This window comes from Plectropomus leopardus, chromosome 24 (genome assembly GCF_008729295.1).
Source record: "Plectropomus leopardus isolate mb chromosome 24, YSFRI_Pleo_2.0, whole genome shotgun sequence".
NCBI classification, from domain to species: domain Eukaryota; kingdom Metazoa; phylum Chordata; class Actinopteri; order Perciformes; family Serranidae; genus Plectropomus; species Plectropomus leopardus.
In genome coordinates, this window is record NC_056486.1 from 3,673,975 (window position 1) to 3,692,203 (window position 18,229).

The 18,229-nt window shown below is 40.1% G+C and overlaps 1 protein-coding gene across 1 annotated transcript; it reads left to right on the plus strand.

Moving 5' to 3' along the window:
- Positions 1-1,568: 1,568 nt before the first annotated feature.
- Positions 1,569-17,860, plus strand: LOC121963011 (28S ribosomal protein S9, mitochondrial-like). The gene is given in 12 exon segments (XM_042513369.1): positions 1,569-1,674; positions 1,998-2,180; positions 6,175-6,237; positions 7,515-7,545; positions 7,645-7,724; positions 13,048-13,133; positions 13,385-13,460; positions 14,258-14,426; positions 15,347-15,415; positions 15,418-15,454; positions 16,214-16,383; positions 17,478-17,860. Coding segments are annotated over 12 exon segments (1,155 nt in total). The 5' UTR covers positions 1,569-1,575; the 3' UTR covers positions 17,570-17,860.
- Positions 17,861-18,229: the final 369 nt, after the last annotated feature.

Here is an 18,229-nt window from a genome sequence, read left to right on the forward strand (position 1 = left end):
AAATGTCCTTAATATCCTTAAAAAAACAAAATTCTAGATATGTCCAAAATCCAAGAAATATGCTTAAGTCCTCAAACATCCTAAAATCCAAGAAATGTCTCAAAATCCAAGAAAGGTCTTAAACGTCTTAAAGTCTGAGAAATATCCTAAGATCTTAGAAATGTCTTAAAACTCCACAAATGTCCTAAAATCCCGGAAACATGTATGGGGCTGCTGCGACTGGCCCCTTGCCTTCTGTTGTTTTTCAATAGTGGCCCCCAAGCAAAGCAAGTTGAGTGTCCCTGCTCTACACAAGCAAGTCTGAAGTATTTCTGTATTTAAGATTCGGGCGATGGCTGTTGTTAATTTATAACCTAAAAAAAAAAGGCCATGAGGAACAGTTTTCGTGTGCAGGATCACTGCAGATTTAGCTTTTAGCTTCGTCATGTGGCCAGCATGTTTTAAATTTCCACAATGATGCTGAACAACACATGATTTCAATGAGCTGTGACATTGTGAGTTGATGTGGACTGATGGCTGCGAGAAAAAAAAGACGCTGTGTAATCGAAGCAGTCGCTACACTCAATTGTTTTAAAATGTTGTGTCCTTGTTGGAATTTACACTTTTTTATTTGACTCATTTGTCATTTCAGGCAGATTATGCAACGTTGCGGTTTGCTGGCGTGTGGTTTGGATTATCCAGTTCATTCTCTTCTTTTTCTTTCTTTCCTTTTTTTCCCTGTTTGTGTGCTTTGATCATTCTTTTTTGGCCATAATAATTATTTTTTTACACTCTGAAAACATACATTTCTACATCCCCTTTCCATTTTTTGGTATTTTTTTAAGTGTAATATTTTACTACAGTTTTTATTAGTGACTTTGATGAATTTTTACTGTCTATATGCATGATAAATTTTATTTTAAACATAGGCTACTGTTATGATACGAGGATCTTTGCCATATAGTGACATACAGGAAGTGGCTGTGTAAAATGCAGTTGTTTATGATGGCTCAGGGTTTGGCATTTTCTTTACTCATCAATTCAATGCAACTCAACTTTATTTTTATAGTACCATTCATACAAACATGCAACTCAAAGTGCTTCACATAGCAAAAGTAAAAGAACACAGGCACATTTTGAAGGATAACATAAACAATAAAGTTTTGCAATACGAGTAAATTACAATGATAAAACAATAAATACGTTTAAAAATAATTTAAAAAAAAACAGACAACTAAAGGTCTATAAAATTAAATTAAATTAAAGAGAAATAAACAGATGGGATAAAATAAGAAAAAGAAACAATGATTAAAACATTAAATGAAGACTTAAATGTTTCTCAAAATTTTAAAGTTAATGAACAAACATTTATATTTGTGCTGCCTTTCCAGGGAATAGGCTAAATGAATAAATAAAGCTGCAAAAACATTTTATTTTAGTGTAATTTTATTTAAATCTCTGACATAAAGGGCTAATGACATTTCGGATAAAATGATTAAAAAGAAGAAATTAGGTTATAATTGTTGATTTGTATTCTGTGTCACGTGTCTGTGACGTGTATCAACATCCGCCGTGACGTCACCGCTGCCAGCCATCATGGCGGCGTCCTGTGTGCGAACCGTGGGATCGATTTTCGTAAAATGTGGGAATTGCAGCTCGAGAATAAACACAGTCACGTCGCAGTTAAGCCGACAGGTGAAGTGCGATTTTGTCTTTAATAAACTAACAATCAGTATTTTTTAAACAAACTCGAACGGATGAAAGTGATCTAGTTTTCACGCACAGCGACGTCCTTGAGTTAGCATCCTGTAGCAGCTTCTGTTAGCCGAAACCTCCTTACCGGATATATGAAATTAAACTTAACCAACGTTGCGTTTATTTTTATCGTGATTTGATCGAGTTTGAGATATTCACTTTAACTAAATGAGTCGTTAGCTAGAGTTCGGCTGTGTGCACTTTAAGATATTGAGCATATTTTTTGTTACATATCTCATAATAGCATCACCCTGTCTCCTTAGGTCCTGAGCAGGCAGATATGTGTGAGCTCTGTCCTGAACAGAAAGAACCTGGCGGCTGCAGGTCCGGAAAAGTTCACTATGGAGTTTATCGAGAAGCAGGTGGAGGAGTTTAACATCGGGAAAAGACACCTGGCAAACATGATGGGAGAAGACCCCGAAAACTTCACCCAGGAGGACATAGATGTGAGTTTAAATGTCTTTCATTGAGCTGTTCTGTCTTCAGTTTGAGTGAGTGCTCATGAAACGTTTCTGAAGTCAACAGAAGACCTAAAAAGGCAAGTTTGATGTGAAAGTGGTGACGTTTGTGAAACATTGATATTTGGGTCAGGATGCATGTTTTGGGTGAGGGTATTTTGCAGAGGGCAGCATACCAACAGTACATCTGCGAAGGGTATTTGAGAGCATTTAAATATAATTAATAACTATATTGTGAAAAGCAAGACTCGTTTTGGGGAATAGACGGAGAAGCATGTGGTTTATTTTCATATATGTCAGGCAAATATGAATAACTCTACTGAAATTGTAGGATTTGTTCTGCATTCATAGTGCCGTCCTTCATTTTCATGTACTGGCTGCACGAAAAAAAATCTGAGATGTATTAGTTCAAACAGCCTCAGATCATTTAATCATCCGTCAGTCAATTCCAACTTCTCTGACTAATATTTTAATGTAGTAAAGTCCTCATTGATTCTAAGTGTTAAAATTCGCTAATTGAATATGATTTTAATAGCACACACAGGATCAAATTTTTCTCACTTTCCAGAATTACCAGCCCTACCTTTAAAGACAAAATCTAAACACATAAAAAACATAGTGCAAAACAAAATTCAGTTTCATAGATAAAATCACCAAAATGCAGTTCTGAAAAGATGAGACTTTTAAAGTGATTTAACAGATGAGACAGGTTTGCAGTCAGTCACTTCATGCAGGTTTCTCCAAAATCCAGCAGCTCTGACTGCAAACACATTTTAGACTAAATCCAGACTTTGGAAAAGCAAAGCACCTGAGGCATTAGGGTGCAGTATGGGATAAAGGGTAATAAGAGGTGTGATAAACACCTTGATGTGAGGCCTTCGCACAACAGGTAGCCGAATAACAGTCAAAATCCTGGCAGATTGAGATGAGCTGGAGGCAGGAGAAGGATTGTTTTATTACTGATGCCATTTAAAAAAGAGCCTGTAACAAACCTACGTAACCACTGCTCTCTGAAATCTATTAAAACACACCGTTGAGCTTCACTGTTAACCTTGAACGCAGACCCTGCCAGGCCTGCTACTGGAAATGCTCACCAAAAGTGTATCAATCCACCACTGAAAACAGTCCCACACAAACTGTTTACACCCCTTTGAGTCATATTTGCTAAAAGCTACAGTGACCGGCCGATTTAGGAAATTCCTGAGTCTTTTAATGCCATCTGTCTGTCCGTCATTAATGCAAAATCTCCCGCGGGCGTCGTGTCGATGGAGTTTCCTCAGACTCGGCTCAGACATCCATCCGCACTCAAGAATGAACTAATTAAAGTTTGCTGGTTGAAGGTCGAAGTCAATTCTAGTTTTAAAAGTGAAATTAAATATTTGTGGATTTGTGGACTGTTTTAAAAATGAACATGAACCAATTGGGATTCGTTGACAATAAGAAATGTTCCAGTTTTCTGGTCATATTATGTTACTGTGAGAGATTTGCTCACGTTATCGCTGCATTAGAAATCTGACAGAGGCCGTCTATGAAACATGGATAGAAAATGATATTATTTACTTTCCTTATTGCACATTAGAGGACTTTGTTCCACATTCAGTCTCAGACAAACATGATTATTCAACATTTATCCTCCTCTGGCGAGTTTAAAAGCCACACGCAGTTTAAGCATTTCAAACACCGATTGGGTCGCATGTTTCAGGCTTTTAAAGCTCTTATGGTCTCTTCACATCATCATCATCATCATCATCATCATCATGATTAACATCGCTGCTCCACCAGCGGCAGCCAGGTGGGGCCACCTCTGGCTAATCCGCTGCATCAGGGATATTAGCAACGCCCGCAAACACACACACCCACATGCTTATTCCACATTTTGGCAATACATTAGCTCTCACTGCTCCGACCATTTAGCTTGATTTCCCGCTCCCCCTTTCGCGGTCCCCAGTGTCCCTCACGAATAATGAAGAGAGCTGTTGGCGCCGGGCTGTGAAAGCCAAAGCGACGGCGAGCAGCCCGAACTTAGATGTGTGGAGGGAAAGGGGAAAATTTGGGAGGACTGGAGAGGTGCGGAGAGAGGCACCTGATAAATCCCACCGCCCTGGTTTGGAGTCCAGACTCCTCAGGTGTGACGGTGATAAAGACTCGGGAAAAATCAGGAGGATTTTTACAGGCAGGGGGAGAAATTACCGCTGATCACAGACTCCTAAAGGCCCGGAAACATTTGTTACGACTGATAAATATTTTAATTTTTTTTTTGTAACTATACCGGGCTGTCAGTTCTAATTTCCCTTTAAGCTTTTAAAATATTTCTCAAAAAATTCCTTTTTTTTAAGGGACTAATAATACCCGACTATTAGTTTGAGCCGAGGTTGTTGTTGATGTGACAAAACAAGACTTTTTAAGACTTTTGCTGAAGATTGTGATGATATTTTGTAAAGTAAGTGAGCAGATTTCTTCATATTTGGCACAAAAGTCCGCTTGGACTCAGTGATGGACTGAGAAGGTTTTGGTGGTCGAAGGTCAAACTCACTGTGACCTTTTTTGTCTGATTTATTTTGGATGCTTCAGCTGAAAAATGCTTTGAGGGAATTTCTTCAAATATGGCACAAACTTGTCGTTTTTTGCCCTTAACTCTAGAATTCATGCACCAATTATGACAAAATTTTACTCAAATGTCTGACACGATGAAGTGATGAAGTGATGACATTTTATACCCAAAAGGTCAAAGGTCAGCTCCACTGAGACATCATATTGCTCTGCAAAAACAAAAGAAAGGGAGACTTTGTTTCGGATACTGAATTGGTGAAACTGAGCTGTTTTAAAGAGCTCCTGTGCCGCCGGGTTAAAGACGTGTGTGAAGCATCATGATTTTGGGCGACTGTCATGGCTGCGTGTGAGTCTGGACAGACATGGATGTGCACTCTCGCTGCAGCTTCGTTAATTCTAGTTTTCCGTGTCTGCTGGCTTTTTGAAGCTTTGAATCCGACCTCATTTCCTCACGAGAGCCAGTTTTGATTTTTGTCACCGGGCTCGTTTAAAATTTATCACGATTGATTTCACCGTGTCGATGAAATTTGTAAAATTGGACGCCCTCCTGCGACGTGACGCTGCTTGACGGTTGGACTCTTTCTTCCTCTGTCACTCCGTCTTCGCCCCTCGGGGATCTCTGCCATACCGCGCTGAGGCTCAGGGGACACGCAGGTGTGTCTTCATCTGTTCCCTGCCTGTCTTTCCCCTTTTCCTCTTTTCTTCTTACCCTTTAACTTCTCTTCCTGTCTCTCACACCTTCACACACACACACACACACTTCTCTCGACCAGCCTTTTTCTTCCTGCTTTCCGTCGTTTTGACAACCTTAAAGGCAGCAACCTGCTCCCTCCGCGCTGCACCTGCTGCCTCACTAATTGAACCGACAGAGAGGAGGGAAGAGAGGAAGAGGAGAGATGGTGGGATGGAGGAAGAGAGAGATGAACAGACTGTCTTGATGAGTGTGGCGGGGCCAACACACTTTCTGTCTCTTCTCTCACACACACATTTACAGTGCCATCTGTAGCCCTGCTAATAACACGGACACACACACACACACACACACACACACACACACACACACACACGGAGAAGACGATGAACTTGGAGTGAACTGTTGGACGTCCACAGTGTCCTCTGCTCACTGTCAGCCCGGCCAGAAACTTGTGCCTTTTTCTGCTTGTTTTCTCCTCTAACTCGAACACACACACACACACACACACACACACACACACACACACACACACACACGCACACACTCATCACGCTCGCCTTTCCTTGAACCCGCAAGCAGCTTGCGCCTCTTCTTCTGTCACTTTCACTGTCGTCCGTTGGTGTGACCTCCGTTGTTCGGACATGTCAGCGTTGTCATGATGTGCCACTTCTCTCAAACTGCCATTTTTCTTCCTGTTATTAATTAATTTATTTATTTTTTGTCTTTTCTCATCAACAGAGGAGTATCGCCTACCTCTTCCCCTCCAGTCTGTTTGAGAAGAAAGCCCGGCCCCTCATGAAGGTACGTCCGTGTGGGTTAGACTCGTACAAACCTAATTTTTCAGTCACGTTTATGGCTGTACATTTTTAGTTTTTATGAGATATTTCACTTTTTATCGTTTGGTGTAACTGCCGTGACATTTGGTGAGTTTCTTCCCTGTCGCTTTTCATTTTCACTCACTTCTATAATAAAACAAGAAAATGATATCGAACAGCACGCTGATAAAATGGTTAAATAATGAGAAAAACATTATATTACACACATTAGTATTTATCGACTTTTCTCTTTTTGTTGCCTTTTTCTCGTGTGAACCGACTACTTTTACCAGATTATCGGCCGATATTTGGCATTTTGCTGATTATCTGTTTGACCAATATATTTTAATGATTACCGATAAAATGAATTAATTAAAAAGTGCAAGAAAATGTCAGCATAGGCGGGACTTTTATTTGTAAAACCACAGGGAGCTATTTTTATTTCATTTTTCAATTGACTTAATAAAAAAAAGTTCCTTGAAAATTGCTCTGTATGATAAAAGTCTCAGTTTTGATTAAACATTTGCTTAACGCATTTAAACAAAGTTTTGCATCAGAGTTTGTTATATCCCAAATTCTAAATATTAATAGAAAGATTTTCATTTTAATGGTGAAAGCATATCGGTTCCAAAAATCAGTTATCGGTCTCATTAACTACTAATATTTGGTATCGGCCCTGAAAAAACAATACTGGTCCACCCCGAGTGAAAATCCTGCTATCAGGTAAAAATCACACCTTGATTGACGTTAAATCCACATTTATAGTACACCGTATCCAACAATGAGGTGGTAATGCTTCATTTAAATACTTTTAAATACATTGTCTGCATATGAGCCCCTCTCTCTAAAATGCTAGATATCTTAAATATTGGAAAGCATTTTTTCCTCCTCGTATTCTCTGAGTTGAAAGATGTCTGTGGCCTCGCAGGCAGCAAGTTGACAATTAGTGGTTTAAAAGAAGAGCTTGAAAAAGTAGCTTGATAAGTTCAATTACAGCCTAAATTTATAATTTTATTTACTCTGCAAATATAAAAATTACAATAAATTAAAGCCCGTAAATGCTGGGCGTTAAATAGGTCACAGATTGTTAAATATTGGGAGCTGCTGACCTGAGAAATGAGCCTGTAAGTGATTTCAGTCACATAAGTTTCACTCTTTACTCGTTCACTGTTTAACGGGAGATGATGGTTTTGATTTCATGATCAAACAAAGAGAGTGATTTTTTTTTTCTCTGATTTCACCTAAAATTTGTTTCATCTGCAGCATCCAGAGGAAGTATTTCCACGGCAGAGAGGTGTGTAATCTGTGAGCGTCGTGATGTTTTTTAATTGTTATTATTATAAATATTTCAATGCTCCTGAGTAATAAGTGATTGCGTGTCCCGTCCTCACAGCGGTCCAGTGGGGAGCGGACGGGCGGCCGTTCCACTTCCTGTTCTACACGGGCAAACAGTCCTTCTACTCCATGATGTTTGTAAGTACTGCAGACCTGAAGGAAGCAGCACTGTCAGGTTTTAATGTCAGTGAGGTGGAGGTAAATCTTCATCCTCCTCCTCCTCCTCCCTTCCTCTCCTCCTCCTGCCCCCTCGGGTCATATCCTATTCAGACAGAGTGAGTTGAGAGAAGGCTGCCGCGTCCCTGAGGGGCGCCAACGTCAGATCCTCTTCTTCACACGGAGAGCTGCGGCTGAATAGAGTCGGGGTGAAAGAGAGGTGGGAGATTAGAGGGAGGGAGGCGTCAAAGGTAGTCCGGTTTAAAGGGGGATTCACTGAGGAGTACCTGCGTCTACGTGCGCTCCAGAGACGGGAACAGTGAGCTGAAAATGTAAATTTAATAATAAGGCATGACCAATAATTTTAGACCAATTTAAGAAGACCTCAAACCTCGCTAAACTACCTGCATTGCTTGATATAATTGCTAGAATTTTTTTATTTTATTTTAATTTTTTTTTAAATCTCTACTTTTGCCTGACTCATACTGAAATTTTTAGGATGATACTTATATTTAAGAAATTAAAAATCCAGTAAGAAACTGTGCACTGATAGTAAACTAATATAAACATATAACACAAATAAATCTTGAATTTTTCTTTTGCTTTCAAGGTGCTAATAAAGCAAGATATTTTATGGTTGAGGCCCAAATGCACTGAGAGCGTTTTTGATTTTTGAGCGTGAAATCAGGACCCGGCGACTGAAGTCAGTGGCCCCTTTTTTGACACAAAATTTGCGCTTTAGGGTCACTAGAAAGTCCCTTCTTTTTAACTAAACACGGGCAGCATCATGCGTGTGCCTGATGATGCATGTGTGATTTTAGACAGCATGCCGGCATCATGGAAGCAAAAGAAGCGTTTAATACAACACTGCAGCCTCTAGTGTGACATTAAACATACGTCGGCAGTGCCTTCTAAAAAAAAACAAAAAAAGAAAAAACGGCAAAACATGGCAATAATCAGTTACAGTCTTTATATGGCAGCTGATCTCGTCTCAAGTTTCGATGACCGTTGAAAACCAAACGAGTATGTTTTTCGCCTCGCCGTATTTACAATTTTGCAGCACGATGTGTTTTTCCAAATTCCTCTTGCATTTGTGCTGCTTGCGATCTGGCACCTCGTTACGACCGTTTATAAATTCCCAACCTCACCTGAGTGATGCGTCCATAAATGTCCCGAACACAACAAAATAAAAAGTCAAGAAAATACAGGCAGAGTCTCTGAAGATTAATAATCCCACCGCACACTTCTCGAGGGTCATATGAGATGATTGGGAGAGATTATTTTATATGAGTCTAAATATTGTGTTTTTATTTAGCAAAATCTTGTTTATTATATCTTTAAAACAAAAAGAACCAACAGGGGGCACCAAAATTGGCTTTTTACTATGATGATGATGATGAGAAGGACATTTAAGTAAACATGTAAATGATAAATAAGGAAACATAAGAAATAAAAAATAAATTAAAGCTCCCATATAGATACAAAATAAGCCTGTTTTTATGTACTGACAGAGACGGGTTCAAAATCGCGTTTGAGGTGTGGCACGTCTGGCTTGTCAGGCTTTGTCCCGCCACAGGGAGCGACTCCTCCGTGGGGATTTGGGGAGGAGGCGGGGTGGGGGCAGAGCAGGAGGAGGAGGAGGAGGAGGAGGAAAAGGAGGAGGAGGGAGGTGCAACACCATCCACCTCTGAGCAGACCTCCTCCTTTTTCTCCCTCTTCCTCCACCTTTTGTTGCTTTCACACACTCAACTCTTCCCTTCCTGTCTGCCGCTGACCTTGCTCAAAGACGTTTCGCAGATAAGAGGCGTGCGTCTGTATCGAAAACACACCCAGAGAGGTGTGATCTGTGAATATTGGGCCACAATTCACACACACACACACACACACACACACACACACACACACACACCGCATTGTGCCCTGCAGCCGCAATCTGCACCCCCTGCTGTTGGTTTAAATAGGTATGTCAGACATGTCTGAGGGCTCGTGCTGCCTGTCTGCATGATTGCAGGCTCAATCACTCCCTTTTACCCTTGTGTTTTTCGTCTCCTGTTCCTCCTTGTGTCCGTTTCACACACACACACACACACAAACACACATTAGGGGTGTTACCAGGAGGGGGCAGTGGCGTGTAAAGCAGCCTCGCCGCTCGGCTGCTCTCCTCTGGCTGTTGTTGGGCGCAGCCAGCGTGGCACATTAACCTGCTCACTGCTCCACTGAGCCCTTTATATCCGGCACCCCGGGGAGCCGGAAACACACCTTCATTTTAACCCCGTCTATATCTGCATAGAAAATAAATACAGGGTACGTACAGTCATGAAACCATGAAACCAAAAGTTTTTGAATTTGCAAATAGCAAGTTCCAGGCTTGGAAGAGTTTTGGAAAAGTAACTATACCCTGAAAATTTTGGAAAAGTCAAAAAATTGTTTAAAGATGAAAAAAATGCCCTTTTGTCCTTTAAAAATCACTTTTTTTTTTTTACAGAAAATAAAATTACCAATTGTTTATCTTTAGAAACTGTCAAAAATTCTATAGAAATAAAAAACATCAAAAAGTTTGAAAAAAATCACAGAAAAAAAACTGCCTTTTTTTAAGAAAAAAGAATGGCTGGATTTTTTCCTTTAAAAATGAACTTTTTTTTTTTATCTTAAAAAAAACGCAAAAAAATGACACTACGCCTCCCTTAAACCAAAATAAAACAACATATGTCCTTCCCCAGAGCTTAAAATGTTATTTTACATACATATTGCACCAGCCCCTTTTTTTGTCATAAATAAAAAACAGTCCCTAAGTTATATTTAAATATTCAGGTCTAATCCTGTTCTGAATCCGTTATTATTTAAAATAATATTTATTTTAAAAGCTACTGTAAAGTAATTAAAAAGAACTGATAAGTCGTGTCAGTGGCGGTTTCAGATTATGTGTGATCTTTATTTTTGCCTCAAAATCATGAACGCTGAAACACACAGTGCTCCGTCCTCTCGGAGCTGAAGCCTTGAGCTTGTTGTACATGTGAAGACGTCTCACTCACAGAAAGCCGTCCGTCTCCGTATCAACCTCGACTTAAACCTATCCAGATACCGACACCTCCATGTCAATTATTCCTCGCCATTGTGGCTCCCAGTGTTTGCAAACCCCCTCCTCTTCTTCTGCTTCTTTTTTCTGATTTTCTATTACACTTTTTTTTTTTTTTACATAGAAAAAATTGGTTTTGCTTGATGTTTGCTTTTTTTGTATGCCCCCCTCCTTCCTCCGTACCCGAGTGTCGCTGGTCGGAGTGGCAGCGGATTAGGCACACTCTATCAAGAAGGAATTAAACAAACATCTGGTGAATAATTGACGGGGAAATGAGTTCTCACCCCGGCACTGGGGGGGTTGAGGTAGGGGTGTCTGCCTCCGGGACGTGACCGGCATGCCCACCCCCCTCTCCCTCCGTCCGTCATCTGTCTCTCTGCGCCCATCGCCGTGACACGCTCCCCCTCGGGTTATTCCCAACGCGAGAGTGATCTAATGACGAGAGAGCCCCGAAACGCTGCTGTCATTTATTTCGTTTGGTGCTTTTGCTTCCAGCTTCGCTTCAGGCCAAATGCAGAAACAGGTGTTTGGGTCAATTTAGTCCAGAAACTGTGAAGTGTGAATGAATGAACTTTTTATTATTGTGTCACGGGTGCACAAGACGCCACAAATTCATAGAAGCCAGATCCGGATAATGCCCTGTATTCCAGCAACACTATAAAAGTGTAAAAATGAAATAAAATTCATTATTCGCCAGCTGTAGAATACAAAAAAAAAAAACAGATTATATAGTTCATCTTACCCTTTTCATGCTTCAAGGCCCAGACGCACCAAACTGACATCAAAGAACTCGTGGTGACAAAGACGACCGTTGCGTCGCTTCATGTTGCGTATGTCTCGGCCAAAATGTAGCACAATGAACACACCGCAGGAACTACAAACAATGATCAACTGGCAAATGCATTCATTATAAGAGGAAGTAACTCTCCATACAAGCAGCCGGCGGCAGTCTGTAACCATCAAAATTCAAAAACGCAAACCGGAAGACTGTCTTTTTGCTTATTTGCCAAATGCAAGGAACCTTATTTTAGCCATCTAACTAAAAACCCACTGACTTTGCAGCAAGGCGACTAAAAGTGCAAATATGCAAACTCATATCCCGGTTTTTGGAGTCACGGTGGGACCACGTTCATTTCAGTGACGTATGAAGCAAAAAAAAAAGTCTGACTCTTCAGACGTAGATTCACCTGGAGCTTCTGCACTCTGGGGCCCACAGAGCAAGCAGCGACTGACTTCCTGTTCAGCCTTCTGCTTTTCCAGACTTTCCAAATGTCATCGGACTGAATGGTTCAAATCCTGTCAAGTCATTTTGCGTTGGTCTAAAAAATGTATCCACTGCAGACGTCTCTTTCCACGTAAGGCCAGGTTTAGATGAGAGCTACTAAAAACAGAGGTGCGTTCTGTTGCGTTTAAAAAAAAAACATTCCTATAACATCGTGAGAATGACGCTTGTGTGCACAGATCTGCAAAAACAACCAGAAATGCTGTCTTATGCATGCCCGGCGGCGTCATTTTGTAATGACGCACCGTAGAAAAACACCACGTGCATGAATTCAGCCGTGACGTCATCATTCGTCGCGTTTTCAAAAGATTACACTCTGGAACCCGCTTTCAAAAGTTTACGTTGTCAGGCTCCCGAAACACTGATGTCTTGTGAACGAAAGGCCAAACTACAACGAAGTTGTAATTCCACGCATTTGACGACTTTGTCTTATCAGTTTCAAAGCCTGCCGTTGTTTCTGGCGGCTTTTAGAAAGGACCTGCTCCCCATGTGGAGTTAAGCGGCTCGTTCTAAGCTTATATATAATAAAAACATGAATTTTATATTCAGTGCCTGCTAATATATCCCCTTAAATCCCGCACACTGGTCCTGTTAAACATAATTTGTTTAGGCATATTCCAGTAGGTCTGATTTCTCGTTTGTTTAAATCGATCCAACAAACTGCCGTCGCTCTCAGCGCCTCATCCCGTCGTCCCAAATCTAACTGCGACGCGCCACAAAGAGCCACACTTGAGGGCTTTCCACCAGGCACGATGCCAATTTAGACAAGGCCATCGCCGGCCCCATGGATGGCTAACTCGCTCTGCATGGCGGCTCCTGCTGTGTGCAGAGAGGGAGCTTGAGGACAAGGAAAACTGTCCCGGTGTTTCACCCCCAATTCAGTTTTTCTACCAACCGGGAATCTGTAATGCGTCATCCTGAATGTATGTTTTTCCTGCATTTTTCAGGAATTGTACGGCAAAATCCAGAAAATATCCAGGTTCCAAGATCGTCTGAGAGTCAAGGGACTCTTTTCCCAGGACGTCAAGCCGATGTAAGTAGAGGACAGGTTGACATTTTTGACAGGTACAATGTTTTTATTCAGTATTTTCAGGATGTTTCAGTGACTCTTGAGCCAATTATGATGAAAGATCAATTATCAGGAGACATATAGACACAGTTTTAAGGTCTGATCCCAGTGAAACCTCTGTATCGACTGTAAACAGCTCTGACTCGTTCAGCATTGACATAATTGATTTTGGACTCTCCAGAAAGTGAAAATGTCTCCGTGTCTGTCTCCATCAGGTCTCTCAGCACAAGCAGGTGGCTCACAAAGGAGGAGCTGGAAACGCTGCTGGTCGAGACGATCTCCACTCACGATGTAAGAACTTTTCTATCATCCTCCTCTCCTCCGTCTCCTTGCTTTTTTTTTTAAATGATGATTTTCCACCGTACACTCAGGGTTCATACGGTCATAAAAAAAAAACATGGAAAAGTTGCTGAATTTGAAAATAACAATTTACAGGCCTTGAAAAGTTTTAGAAAACTAAATATACCCCTAAAAAATTTTGAAAAAATTAGTTTAGTTTTTTAGTTCTGTTGTCACAGTTATGGTGTTATTTTTGGTGATTTTAAAAAATAAATATATCACCAAACTTTCTAAGAAAAACCAATCGCCCATACATTTAAAGAAATTAAAAATAATAAATTTATAAATAAAAAAAACATACATACATAAATAAAAAAAAATATATAAACTAAAAATAAAATAATAATAATAAAGAAAAAAAATGTTAAAAACTTTTAAAGAGAAGAAAAATGCAAAAAATATTTTATATATATAAAATATAGTTTTAAAAAATTCAAATTACAAAAAATATTTTTTTTTTAAATCACCAAAAAGTGTTAAAGATATGAAAGTGTCCAAAAAAAATCACCCCAGAATTTTAAAGAAAACATGTTTTCTTCATAAATTGTCGAAAATTTTTAAAGCCAAAAAAAAAGGCCGTGTTCTTTTAAAGAAAACATGCCTGCTGGTTTGGGAAGAAAATAATCTGCATTTATAGATGCTGTAATATAGTTATGAAAAAGCACTGAGTGTTGATGGTCGTTTCACAGAATGTACGGCCTTTAAAATTTGCCTAAAGGTCACGCACGCCTGTATGTTGTTTCCTTCAGTACAATCGCTTCCTCCAGCTGATGGGGCGCCTGCTGTCCATGCCCTACGCCCATACAGAGGAGGCGTTTGTCATGGGTTACCGACGGGAACTGGAAGCCCAGACCACGAAGCAAATGGTGCCGACGCTGGAGCGAGATGACAGGGGCGTGGCCTTTAGCACTGCAGAAGGTAGATTAATTTAACACTGAATTTGGTAGCATTTTCTGGAGAGAAGAGCTGGATGCAAACACATTCTCCTTTTGTATTATTTCATTGCTTTGAGGTGCACATGAAACAAATCAGCTGTTACTTTGGGAGCTGCGGCCGTCATTTCTGGCAGTTATACTAACAGTTTTTCACCGTTTTATTCCTGAGGTCTGCAACGTGGCAACCTAAAACTACATGTTTTGAACAAACTGCATGTTAAAATCTGCTCTCAACATGGTGTCAAGCCAAAATAAATCAAGTCTAAAGAGCACAGAGTAAATCGAGGTTATTCTGTTTTTTAAGCTGCGACCTCCTGACCTCCTCAAACTTATCACTGCCAAACCCCACTGACAAAAATAGTGATTTTAGCTCACTGAACATTGGAGCTGCCGGTCTACTGCTGCCTCCATCAGTTACTTTGTTTGTGTTATTGTGTGATTTCTGTGAATCCAAACTAACTTTTTAAAATTTTTAAGTCACGCAGTAAACACAAACAAACTTACTGATCGAGGCAGCGGTAGACCAGCAGCTCCCGTAAAATGACTGTTTTTCTCAATGGAGTCTGGTGCATTTGAAGGGAGCAAAATAAATCATGTTGTTTAAGCGAAAATGCATGTTTGTGAAGTACAGAGCATATGACTGGATAAATGAGACCTGGATTGTATTGCACAAGTTGTGTGAGAATTTGTAAACATATTTTATATAATTTCTGTTTTTAAATGTGGACCCCATGAGTTCAATTTAATACAAATTTTCTCCGGTTTTGGGATTCTTCGTTCACCTTGAAGGCATCCAAGAAAAACAAGCTTTTCTTTACAAATTCAACATAAAACAGACTGAGAAACTACTATACAAATGATTATTTTTGTGGCAAAGTAAAAATAAAGGTGTTTTCCCCTCAGGTCGAAGGAAGTCGGCGAAGTCCTCTGTGGTTCTCCGAGACTGCGGCTCTGGCCGCGTCACCGTCAACAACAGGACTACCTGTACTACTTCCCCATACTACAAGACAGGTAAGAGAGCAGCGTGAACGAAAAAAAAACGTTTTTTTCCACATGGCAGGCTGCTTCATTCACAGATACCACTTTCCTTAAAATGCAAGACGTGATGTGTTTTACCCCCCTCACTCAAAAAAAAAAAATTAAAAAGCAGCTTTTTCACTCTTCACAGCATCGCCTCGTTTTTTTTTTTATCTCCTTGTAGTAAGTTAATTACACAGTTGAGTGATTGTGTGTCAGTGTGTGTGTGTGTGTCAGTGTGTGTGTGTGTGTGTGTGTGTGTGTGTGTGTGTGTGTGTGTGTGTGTGTGTGTGTGAATGTCCAGAGCTGGTGTTGTCATGCAGTGTGAGGACGGGCTGTAATTGGAGCAGAGAGGTGACAATTGACTTTGTCAGCAGCCATAGGCCATTCAGGCTGAGACGCCATCCAGAACACAGACACTTTCTTTTCTCACACACACACACGCACACACACACACACACACACACACACACACACACACACACAGCATTATCCTTTTCCTGCTGAGTCAGAAGTTACTCTGTAATATGTGGTGGGGAGATTGTAAAAGAAAGCTTTTCACAGTGCCGGATCCTCTCTGCTTGTCTGGAAAGTCACCCAACCGGACATTAAATTAGCTAAGCCTCCGCCGTTGATACCGCTATCTGTTAAATAGCACACACTCCCGCTCTGCCCATTCAACCGCCGTCATTCTCTTTTTTTTTATTATCTCCTGGTCATTTTCTTCTTCCCGCTTTTTACTCGGGCTCTCAGAGAGCAGCTGATGTTCCCGCTTCAGTTCATGGGCATGCTGGGACGCTTCGACCTGGAGTGCACTGTGAGCGGCAGCGGGCGGTCCGGCCAGGCGGGGGCGCTGCGGCTCGCCATCTCTCGCGCTCTGCTCAGCTTCCTGTCTGAGGGACAGATGGAGACCATGAGACAAGGTGGGTGGTCACTTTTTACAGCGTTTCACGTGTTTGCGCAGAAGTGACTCCTTTAACCCTTTCACACCTGGATCGGTTTTCTTGTGCTGCAGTGAGATGCCTAAAATTAGCATTTGATCCTCTCAGACCTAATAAAATTGTTTTGATTTTGTTCAAAAATATGAGAAATGATCAGTAACTTTGCAAGGCATGTCACGCAACCTGCAATAAGTTAGTAAAAAGTGACAAGATGGATATTATCAGAAAAAAAGGAAAAGATTTCCATATTTATATGATTCTTTTAATTATATATTTCAAATTATTTTACAGGGAAAAATTTTTTTTAGCACTTTCTTGAGGTCATTTTCAAATTTAATGTATTTATTGATTGATTTTTTTTCCCCGGGTAATTTTCTTGTGACTCCTGTCTAATTTCTTGCTGATTTTTTGGCTAATGTTTGCGACGCGTTTGTCGCATTCTTCCCATGTTTTTGCAGGTCTGAAAGGGTTAAAAGGTTGCTCACTTCCTAAAGATTATTTTAAATGTGTGCCTTTGTGCAAGTTAAATATATTTCTTTTTGAACTATTTCGCCAATTTGTTTTTTTTTTTTTTGTCTCTGTTTTGTTTTTTCATTTTTGCGTTTTGATTGTTTTTTTAATAGCGACTTTGTAAATTAAGTCCTACTTAAATTATTTTATTATAATTACAGATTTCCATGAATGAAGGCTTCATTGCAAGTATTCAGGGTTCCCATGGTCATGAAAACATGAAAAAAAATATTGGAATTTCACAATTAAAAATTTCCAGGCCTCGAAAAGTAATGAAAAAAGTCAAATCCTTGAACATACTGGAAAAAGTTGAAATTCTAACAAAAATCTTCCGTGGATTACCTTTAATGCATTAAAACAAATTCATCTTCTGTAGCTAGTGTCAGTGCAGCGCAGCTCTAATATTGATCTATGCGTGGTAATGTTTTATTTCTCTCCTCCTGTTTGCCTGCGAGCTGAAATTATGTGTGAAAAGAGTTTGAATTTGTTTGAAAAATGCCAGACAAGAAATTAATTTCTTTATTATTGGCCCTTGAAAAGTCATGAAAAAATCTTTTTATTTCCAGCTGGTCTGCTGACCCCCGACCCGAGAGTGAGGGAGAGGAAGAAGCCGGGTCAGGAGGGAGCGCGCAGAAAATTCACCTGGAAGAAACGCTGAGGAGGAGACTCACCTGAACTCCAACTCCAAACGTTCAGACTGACTTCTGGTGTTTTGTTTTTTGTTGAACCGACTCCTCGTCCTGTTTCCCGGAGCTCGTGTCATTGTGTCGTTTATTTAAGCTCTTGGTGCATCCTCACACACGCAGCCATGTTTCAAGATGCAGCTCAGACTGAAGAAGCTGTAGTGACACTTTTCAGCCACCAGATGGGAGTGTGTATCAAAGAATAAATGAGAGATGAATCTGTTTATCGATATATCAAACAATAAATACATTTTTTCATGTAAAAATGCACAGTCTCTTTGTATTATTTACCAGTATTTATTTCCTCACGATCACTCACAAATGTAACCATTTTAAATGTTTTCTTCACATTTTCTTGTCAGCATTTCAGTTTTAAATTTTTATTTCATTAATGAGTAAATTGTCTGTTAAATTTACCGTTAAAGTCCTGTCTTTTCGGTGCTAAACTTTCCTAACGTGTTGATAACACAAATTATATTTGATTATTTGATTCAGGGTGTTTGCATGCCCGTAAAGCTTGAAAGTTACTAAACTTTAATTCTGTAAATTTTAGGCCTTAAAAGCAATTAAACAGTCTTTACTGCCACAAACATTTTATTTCATTTCAAAAGGTCAAAATGAGTAAAGTGTGAATG